Source organism: Beta vulgaris, chromosome 5 (genome assembly GCF_026745355.1).
Source record: "Beta vulgaris subsp. vulgaris cultivar EL10 chromosome 5, EL10.2, whole genome shotgun sequence".
Taxonomy (NCBI): domain Eukaryota; kingdom Viridiplantae; phylum Streptophyta; class Magnoliopsida; order Caryophyllales; family Amaranthaceae; genus Beta; species Beta vulgaris.
In genome coordinates, this window is record NC_079206.1 from 61329926 (window position 1) to 61340624 (window position 10699).

The window sequence follows — 10699 nt, forward strand, 5'->3', positions numbered from 1 at the left end:
AAAGGCGAATGGCCAGTTGCCTCTTTCACTGTTGTCCTTGCTGACCATAATACTCCCGGGAGTCGTCAAGCCAGCTTCCCTTAGCTCCTTCCAGAGACTTTTTTATCCCATTCAGCACAACTTTGTTTGCAGCCTCTGCTTGACCATTTGTCTGGGGTCGGGATACTGCTGAGAACCTTGTTCTAATGCCGAATCTGGAGCAGTACTCCCGGGTTGGCCCACTGTTAAATTGCCTTCCATTATCCGAGATGAGAGTCTTGGGAACCCCGAAACGGGTGATGATGTTTCTCCATATGAAGTTCTGCACTGCTTATCCGTTATGGAGGCCAGTGGTTCCGTCGACCCATTTTGTGAAATAGTCGATGGCTACCAAGAGAAACCTCCTTTGCCCCGAACGGCGGGAAAGGGACCTATGAGGTCCATTCCCCACTTGTCAAATGGAAGGACAGCTTGGATAGTGGTGAGCTGATTGGTCGGGGCCCGAGGTATATCTCCATGAAGTTGACAATTAGGGCACTTCTGACCAGGTCCTCTGCATCACGTTTTAGGGTGGGCCATAGTATCCCGCCCTTAGGCTTTCCCGGCTATTGTCCTGGCTCCCTGATGGCTGCTGCAAGCCCCTTCATGGATCTCCCTTAGAATATAGTTCCCTTCAAATGGGGACGCATTTTAGCAAGGGGTGCGTGTAAGATTTTTGTACAAGTTGCCCTCATGCCAGAGAAACCATCCCGCCTTCTTCTTAAGGGCCTCAGCCTCCTTCTCGTCAACGGGCAAGAATCCATCCCGAAGATACCCTACGATTTCTGCCATCCAGGTGTCGGTGCGGTTCAAAGTATGCACTTCCAAAGAGTTGATGCTTGGCTGCTCAAGGACTTCCCAAATTATGCTGCGGGGGCTAACCCTTCCGCTGAGCTAGCCATACGAGCAAGGGCATCAGCCTGTTGATTCTCGGACCTGGGGAAATGCTGGATTTTGAAGGAAGTTAGCTTCTGAATGAGCTGTCGGGTCTTGTTGAGGTACATCCTCATGTTGTCTTCCTTAGCTTCATACTCGCCCGAGACCTGCCCCACTATTAGTTGGGAGTCGGATTTTGCTAGTATGTTCTGGGCTCCCGAGGTGATACAAATTTGTAGGCCCAGAATGAGCGCTTCATACTCGGCCTCGTTGTTTGAGGCAAGGAAGTCAAATTTCACAGCATATTCCATTTTGTCCCCGATAGAGGGTAGGATGACCAGTCCAGCTCCACTTCCCGACTTGGTCGCAGAGCCATCTACCTGTAGCTCCCACGACTCCCTTACTTCGATATCTTCTGGTCGGGAGCAACATTCACTGATGAAGTCCGCAAGGCCTGCGCCTTGATCGCCCGACGAGGTTCATACTCTAACCCGTAATCGGCCAGCTGGTCGGCCCATTCAGTCATTCTGGTTGAATGATTCTGTTCTCAATTAACTTCCTGATAGGTTGTCCGGTTAGGACGATGATCTGATGCGCTTGGAAATACGGCTTCAACTTCCTGCTCGCCATTACCAAAGCGAACACCATTTTCTCAGCCTCGCTGTACCTCGACTCCGCCCTCGGTAAGCATGGCTAATGAAATAGACGGGGTGTTGAGATGCTTCCCTTTCTGCAACCAACACCGGCTGAGCGCATGCTCTGATACCGAGAGGTATATGTAAAGAGTCTCTCCCGGCAAGGGAGATATGAGTTTCGGTAGCGTGCTAAGTGTTGTTTTAGTTGTTGAAACGCCTCTTTAGCCTCCTGGTCCCAGTCGAACTCTTTTCTTTTCAAGGCCCTAAAGAAAAGCAAGCTCTTGTCTGCTGACCGAGACAAAAAGCGCCCTAAGGCCGCCAGGCATCCCGTCAGCCTCTGTACCTCCCGAACGTTCCGGGGTGATGTCATGTTCAACACTGCATTAATCTTGTCGGGGTTGGCTTCTATCCCCCTCTCATCTACCAGGAACCCCAAACACTTACCGCCAGTTACCCCGAATACACACTTCTTGGGGTTTAGTTTCATGCCATGGCGCCTGAGTGTCGCCAATGTCTCCCTTAGATCCTCTACATGATCCTTCTTCTTTTTGCTTTTAATAATCATGTCGTCCACGTATACTTCTATATTCCTCCCGAGTTGCTCTGCAAAGACCTTGTTTATGGTCCTTTGGTATGTGGCTCCGTTTTTTAGCCCAAAGGGCATCATTTTGTAGCAGTACACGCCTTGGGCGTGACAAAGGCAGTATGGACTCGTCCTTTTCAGCCATGGGGATCTGATGGTATCCCGCATTGGCGTCCATGAAGCTGAGCAATTCGTGACCTGCAGTAGAGTCGACTAACCTGTCAATTTTCGGGAGGGGATGGTTTCTTTAGGACATGCTTTGTTGAGGTCTGTGAAGTCGACGCACATGCGCCAAGCGCCGCTGGCCTTCTTCACCAAGACCACATTAGCTAACCACTCAGTGTATTGGCATTCTTCAATGATTCCTGCCTCTAATAGCTTCTTCACTTCTTCTGCGGCAGCGGCGTTCCTCTCGGGACCCTGATGCCTAAGCTTTTGCTTGATAGGGCGAAACCCCTCCTTGATGTTTAGCTCGTGGGAAGCGAAGTTGGGGTTCAACCCTTGCATGTCTGCAGCTGAATAAGCGAATACATCCTTGAATTTGTTAAGGTCTGAACCAGTTGATCCCTGATCTCGGGATTGAGGTTTGAGCCAATCCTCAATGTGTGCCCGACTTCTGAATCTATCACGACCTCTTCAACCTCCTCCACAGGTCGGGGGCGTTCATAGTACTTGGGGTTTTCAGATATATAAACCCCGAGTCCTGTGGGGACTTCTATTAGTTCCTCTCTCTTCCTCTTCTTTTCCCTCTTCTCCTCGGGTGCTTTGGCTCGGAAGCTGTTGATATAACACTCCCGGGCCGTTTGTTGATCACCATAAATCTTCCCGACTTGCCATCGTCGGTCTCATATTGGAGCAGCAACTGATATACCGAGATGGCGGCTTTTATTTTATTCATGGTGGGCCTACCCATAATGACATTGTAAGGCAGCGGGGTGTCAACAACTAGGAAGTCTACTGGTAGACTCCTACCTTTTCCTCTCTCCCCGAGCCTTACAGCCAGTTTTACATTGCCAAGAGGATAGACCGACCCGCCTCCGAAACCAATTAGCGGTTGGTTAGTAGGGATCACATCCTTCTCGGTGTATTTCAGTTTGAGTAGGCAATCAAGTGTGATGATGTCGGCCGAGGACCCACTGTCAACGAGGATCCTCTTTACCCGAGAGTTTGCTATTTTCATTTCTATGACCAAGGGGTCATCGTGAGGGGTGTGCAAGTGCCGGTCAGGCTCCCCGAATGTCATTATCGGGCATCTCGTCTTTGCAGGTTCTACATCCAGCACCTGGTGTCATTGCTTGGAGGTGGGCCTTCCGAGCGCGGCCAGATGATCCTCCCGAGGCATGCCCCCGCTATGACACCGACATACCCGTCGGTGTTGTCACTATCGTTTCTTGCTTCTTTCTCCTTCCCTTTCTCCTCTCGGGGTGCTTGATGTATCTGTTCAACTTTCCTTGATCAGCCAAGTGATCCAAGGCCTTCTTCAACTCCCGACATCTTTCGTGGTGTGACCACACTCCCGATGGTATTCACACCATAACCTCTGATCCCGCCTATCTTTGGAAGTTCTGATAGGTGGGGGAATGGGTAGTACCGACTTGTGTTTAAGATCCAAGTAAATCTCCCGTCTGTTTCTGTTAAAACGTGGGTCATTCCCGTTATCCACTGCTCTCGGGAGCAATTGTTGGTGGTTCCTCGTGTTTCTTTGGTCCCGGTAAGGGAGCTCTTCCTTCTTCTTCTTAGCCTTTTCCCCGACAGGCTTACAGATATCCGAGGCTTGGATGAATTTCTGGGCCCGACTCATGGCTTCGGTAAAGGTGGTTACTTCATTCTCGGCGAGGGACCATCTGAACTTTCCCGGCCAGAGTCCGGACATTAGGGCGGTGAATGCAACCCCGTCCTGAAGATCTGAAATCTTCAGCGACTCCTCGTTGAATCGCTTAATATAATCCGCAAGGCTCTCGTGCTCTTGCTGCTTGATGGACATTAAATGGATGCTGGTTTTCTTGTGCCTGCGTCCAGCAATGAAATGTTGGTGAAATAATGCCTCCAGAACCGAAAAGTTGGTTATAATACCCGGGGACAAGCCCGAAAACCAACTGAGCGCCAACCCTTTGAGGGTCGTCGGGAAATAGCGGCACCAAGTGGCTTCACATCCCGTCTGCACACTCATCTGAGCCTTGTAGGCGCCATATGATCCTCGGGTCGCTACTGCCGAGTATTGCTCGATGGTGGGGACCTTAACCTTTCCCGGGTTGGGTACCTCCATGATCTCCCGACTGAAGGGGGTCATAAAGTTGAGGACTCCCCTATTGATCAAGGTGTTGGTCTTGTTCCGAGGAGGCCCTGAGTCCGCTTCGTCCTCCTGCCTCGTCCTCTTGGACCCGACAGGAGACTTCTCCCGCTCCCTCCTCGGGGTCTGAGAGTGAGCCTGCTCCTCACGGTGCGTCCTTTCCCTTTCTTCTCTCTTCTTGTTTAAGAGGATGCGAGCGTCCTGCTCTGCTCTGCGCCTCCTATTCTCTTCAATAATGCGCCTGGCATCCGAGTTCTGGGTCCTCTGAGAGTGAGCCTGTCGGGATCTCTCTCCTCCCACTCGCTGCTCGCTCCGGTTAGGAGCGTGAGTTTGAGGGTTATCCCGGCCACGGGTCTCTGCCCGGGTCATCTCTCGGGGCTCCCCTTGATTGAGCTGGGGGATCCCGGCTATGAGCTGCTGTAAACTCCTCTGCATGTTATCATTCAATGCGAGCAATTCGTCGATGTCCGCCATCGTGACCGGTGTTGGTCCTCGGGGGCAGAATGCTCGTCATTGCGAGGGGTCGACCCCTCGTCGTCTATGGCCAGGGATTCAACCAAGACTTGGGTTGGTGAGACTGGAGAGGTTGTGGGTTGGCGAGACAGTGAACCTCGGGTGGTTTTCCTTCGGGGTGCCATGTTGCTCTCGGTACGTGACTTTGAGATGTAGTATCCCCACAGACGGCGCCAAACTGTTTCTGCCTAGAAACTAGTCAAAAGAGTAATATGTTTAAGGTGAGAGTCAAATCCCGAATTAGGTTAGAATCCCGAGTCTCGTAGGCTCCAATCCTGCAAAAAAGGAAAAACTGGCCCGGGGGTGTTCCCGGGAAAGCCCCTCCGACGCTCAAGTCAGTTGAGATTGAGGTAGAGAGAGAAAGTAATCCAAGTCTAGAGAGAGATGCTCTGGTTTTGTTAGGTGAGAATTGAATACCTGTTCATTGATGAGACTGTTGGCTTTTATAGTGTTGGGGATTTCTCAGACAAGAAACCCTTTAGGGGAGCATCCCAAGACCTAGGGAAGCCTCCACCTTTTTAAGGTAATTAGCTTTTGTCCCCCAAAAAGCTGGTGAATCTTCCTTGGTATGTGAAATTAGGCCTTAGGAGAGGTCCTTTTTATAGTTTATTGGGCCAGATCAGAGGCCCAAACAACGATCAATAATATTTATGTTGTCCATGTGTAGGGCTTGCAGTGGCGGAGCCACGTGGGGCGGTGTGTGTTAGGGTCTTCAGTAAGTTGACTTGTTGACTTGTTGCTTTGTTGGGCCTCTTCAAAAATAATTACTCTCTGAATTTTTTTTCCTGGCAACTGCGTCAGTGCGTCTGTTGTGAAGCAACACCACCACCGGCCACCGAGAAGCAGTTCCGGGATGACTGAAGCAGTGGGCACCAATTGGGAATGGCGACTGCAGCCACATACAGGTAATTTTTATATAAAAAAAATCAATTTTGTATAATTGTATCTTGTATTTCATAGCATATAATCTGTATTTATATAATATAAAAATTTATACTTCGTGATCTAATTTGTATGGTTGAATTATGTTAGTAATTACCAAATTTTTTTTTGAATAAGTGCCTTGAATTGGAGTATTTCAATTTGTGTGATGAATTGGTTGAATGGTTGTGGTACGTGATACTTCCTCTGTTTTATTTTAAATGCAACAAAGGAATATTTTATAACTCACAAATAATACCCCTTTGTTGCATTTAGAAACGAAACAGATGAAGTACTTTGTAATTTATGTTTTTGTATATATTGTATTGATTAAATTATATAAATTGATTACAGTAAATAATGAATTGTGCATATAGATCTAAAAAATCAAATGGAATGAGAGAACCCGATATTGAATCGTTTGTAATATACATGATAGTACTTTTACTTACTTTCTTTTTAACCAGTTGGGTCCAAGGAGAGATATAGGCCCCAATGTTTGAGAATTCATGGTTCACCAGCGTGTTTTTCCTCCCTTCAACATGTCGAACCACTAGTAGGTTTTCCTCTGGCTCTACCGCCGTCCCATCATGGGTTCCCTGCCTACTGCTTTCCGGTCATAACTGTTGTCTCTTCGACTTCCTATTTTCTTTTTCGCTCAACTGTTTCTTTTTTTTTTCCTCAACAAACTCCCTAGTGGCTTATCCATAACCTCCAAGCTTGCTTACTTTACGATTTCTATGGTTATTTGTCCCTGAACATGAGCTTCTTTATTCCGAGACCTATGATCCTCGTTATGTGGAGTAATGATGACTAATTCTTGGTTTCCATTGTCCTTCTCTCTCTGGCAATCTGATTTTTTTTTGTCCTAGGGTTCTACATATCTCACACCATATATAGTGGTTTCTCTTCCCATACACTTTCGCAAGGGAAGAGGTTCTGGTTTCGGCAAGTAAGACAAGAAGAGGGTTGTGTTGGTCGATAATGCTAAGGAGGTTAGCTTTAAAGCCGGGGCGAGATATGCCCCTAGTGTTCCATGCTATGATATTCATCATATTAGGAAGGTTGGCCTTGGTGGAGATGACCCCCAATTTCCCGGTTCCCTAATGATTTCACCTTCTTCAACTTCTTGTCCTTGGACACAGCGTAGCGGATTCCATGGGGTGAGTGTTATTCCAGAGGTTTGAATTCTCTCCTCATGACTGAGAGCTTCCATTTTGACTTCCAGTTGGGAATCTCACCTTCCACCCTGAATAGGAAGAAGGAGTTCGAGAAAATGCAGGAGACAATCTTTGTAGTCATGGAGGTCAATGAATAGATCGTCCTAAATATGGATTTGGGTGTTGTTTGTTCCCTATACTTGCCTCCCGGGACTGGAATGCCTTTGCAACGCTGGAAACAATCCTCGCAGATCGTCGAGATTTGGGAGATGACCCGGTACTAACTCTCCTCCTTCTCGTTCTGCCATAAGCAATTCTACAAATAGGAGGTCCACTGATTGCAGGACTAGCATGAACTTTCGAATTTGGAGGGAGTATACACGGATCATGGAACCCTTTGTCTGCGCAAAAAATACCATCTTCACTGGATCGACTTCTACGAAGGTCCAAGTTGGCTTCTCGAAATAGTGAAGAAGTGGGGGATGGGATTGGGTATTTAATGAGGATTTTTTGTTGTGGGGATACTGGTGGGATGCGAAAGTCTTGGTGGCTGGGATCCATTTTTTGAAAACGACAAGAGAAGGCGAATTAGGGTTTCCACGTTGATGATATTGTTTTCAAGTGGGATTGGCCGGGGTGATGTTGTCTATGAGTTTAAGAAGGATGGGGGGTACAGGGTCTAGGAATGGGCCTAAACTGGGAAATGCAATTCACCAGACTTAATTTAATACAGGGATTCTGCAACAACTTTGTAACCAGTTGGGTCCAAGGAGAGAGATGGGACCATTGTTTGAGAATTCATGGTTCACCATCGTGTTTCCCTCCCTTCAACATATCGAACCACTAGTAGGTTTTCCTCTGGCTCTACCACGTCCCATCATGGGTTCCCTGCCTACTGCTTTCCGGTCAAAACTGTTGCCTCTTCGACTTCCTATTTTCTTTTTCGCTCAATTGTTTCTTTTTTTCCAACAAACTCCCTAGTGGCTTATCCATAACCTCCAAGCTTGCTTTACGGTTCCCATGGTTATTTGCCCCTGAACATGAGATTATTCTTCTTTTTTTTATTATTTATTAATTGTTTATTATTATTATTATTTATTTATTTTTTATTGATTCTTCTTCTTATTTTTATTTTTATTTATTAATTATTTATTTTATTTTTTATTTATTAATTTTTTATTTATTATTATCATTTATTATTATTTATTATTTATTATTCTTCTTATTTTTAATTCTATTTATTACTTGTTTATTATTATTATTATTTATTTTTTAATTGTTTATGATTATTATTTATTATTATTCTTATTTTTATTATTATTTATTAATTGTTTATTATTATTATATATTTATTTATCATTTATTATTATCATCATTTATTATTTATTATTATTTATTTATTTATTTAATTATTACTATCACTATTTTTATTATTATATATTATTATTATTTATTTATTATTATTTATTAATTTTTAATTATCTATTTATTTATTTATTATTATCACTATTTATTATTTGTTAATTGTTTATTATTATTATTATTTATTTATTATTTTTGATTATCATCATTTACTATTTAGTTTTTACTTTTTATTATTTATTATTTATTAATTGTTTATTATTATTATTATTATTTATTTATTTATTATTATCATAATTTATTATTTATTATTTATTATTAATTTTTTATTATTTATTAATTTTTTATTATTATTTATTTATTATTTATTACTCCATCAGTTTCCTAATAATCTTCCCACTTACTGTTCCTACAGATACCAAGGAAAATCAAGTTGTGTGGGGGCATGGTGTGAGTAAAGTAGGAGAGAGAAAGGGGTTAAGATAAATAAACAAATAAAAAGGGGTTAAAGTAGGAGAGAGAAAGGGGGTAAAATTGAATTATTAATGTAACGGTGGACCATATGATAGTGACATGAGAGGGTAAATAGGGAAATTTGTTTTGCCAAATAAGGAATAAAGCAAAAGAGGGAAGATATTTTGGAAACACCTTAAACGAAAAAAGGGAAGATCTTTAGGAAACGGAGGGAGTATTATCATGATTATTATTATTATTCTTTTTATTTTTATTATTTATAATCATTTTTATTATTATTATTTATTATTTATTATTTTTATTTATTATTTATTATTTATTATTTATTATTATTATTTATTATTTATTATTATTATTTATTATTTATTATTTATTATTTATTATTTATTATTTATATTATTATTATTATTTATTATATTATTATTTATATTTATTATTTATTATTTATTATTTATTATTTATTATTTATTATTATTATTTATTATTTATTATTTATTTTTTATTTATTATTTTTATTTATTATTATTATTTATATTTATTATTTATTATTTATTATTTATTATTTATTATTCATTGTTGTTGTTATTGTTTGTTATTTATTATTCATTGTTCATTGTTCATTGTTTGTCATTTATTATTTGTTACTTCCATCCCGTTTCCTAAAGATCTTCCCTCTTTCCATTTAAGTGCGTTTTCAAAAGATCTTCCCTCTTTTACTTTATTCATTTTTTGGAAATTTTTTCCCCTTTTTACCATCTCATATCTCTATCATATGGTCCACCATTACATTATTAATTCAATTTTACTCTCTTTCTCTCTCCTACTTTAACCCCTTTTTATTTTTTTATTTATCTTAACCCCTTTCTCTCTCCTACTTTACCTATCCCACACCCAAAACAAGTGGATTTTCATTGGTATCTGTAGGAACAGTAACAAGGAAGATCTTTAGGAAACGGAGGGATTATTTGTTATTTATTTATTAACTTGTCACTCGTTACTTGCTACTTGCTTCTTGCTACTTTGTCATTTACTATTTATTATTTCTTTGAACTCATGTCCAGATAATTTCGTTGATCTTCGTAACGCGACTCTTGTTTTCAAATTGAAACTGCAGGATGCCAGAATTGTTTAGTATTGGAATCTGCTTCTTGATTGTGGCCGATTGTTTTAAATTTGAAGATTGTTCAACAAGATTCTAATACCTAAATTTGCGCTCTTCCCTCTCTAATACTCATCTTCCTGAGTTTTCGTCTCTGAATCTTAACTCAAATTCATCAAATTTTCATTTCTACCTTTAATTAATTTGCTGCTTGAAACTCATTTTTTGGGTTTTTTTTGGGTGTTGAGGTAATTTCACTACACAAATAGTTGATATTGCTCAAACTCTACCTTGTAGAGTTATTTTACAACCCTACAGGATCCAAACACCACAATCTCCTAATACTCCGTCCTGCTTTTACACTATGTTTACTTTATGTAATTAAGATTGCATATATTTTCCGTGATTAGATACAAATAATATATTTTCGTATTAGTTTAAATTGTATCACAAATACTTTATTATTAGTTGACAATAACTCCATGATATGAAGAGTTTGTTTGGCTAATGACTTCTATTTATCAAAATTCATTTGTTTGGTCGGAATAATTTGATATTGTGCGGGAGATGACTCCTAATGGTTAATTAATTTTTTAAAAATAACAAAAATTACCTTTGTGCCACTTTTTTATATTAATACACGACTCAGAAAGATTGATAAATTATTAAAAAATAATTCAGAAAAAATTTGTGTGTCATTTTAAACTTTAGAGACGACTTGTAAAGATAAATTAGTTTTTGAAAATAATGAAAAATATATTTCGTGTC

The 10699-nt window shown here is 41.2% G+C and overlaps 1 protein-coding gene across 1 annotated transcript; it reads right to left on the reverse strand.

Moving 5' to 3' along the window:
- Window positions 1-881: 881 nt before the first annotated feature.
- LOC130591477 (uncharacterized) lies at window positions 882-2619 on the reverse strand. The gene is made up of 2 exons (XM_057394806.1): window positions 2331-2619; window positions 882-1309 (listed from the first exon to the last, which is right to left on the reverse strand). The coding sequence occupies exons 1-2, from the start codon at window positions 2617-2619 to the stop codon at window positions 882-884; spliced, it is 717 nt and encodes a 238-aa protein (XP_057250789.1).
- Window positions 2620-10699: the final 8080 nt, after the last annotated feature.

Coding starts and splice junctions, on each gene's coding strand:
- LOC130591477 (XM_057394806.1), bottom strand. CDS start 2,619: ATGCAAGGGTTGAACCCCAACTTCGCTTCCCACGAGCTAAACATCAAG. Junction 1,310..2,330: donor CCCCTCCCGAAAATTGACAG/GTTAGTCGACTC, acceptor GCTCCCGACCAG/AAGATATCGAAGTAAGGGAG.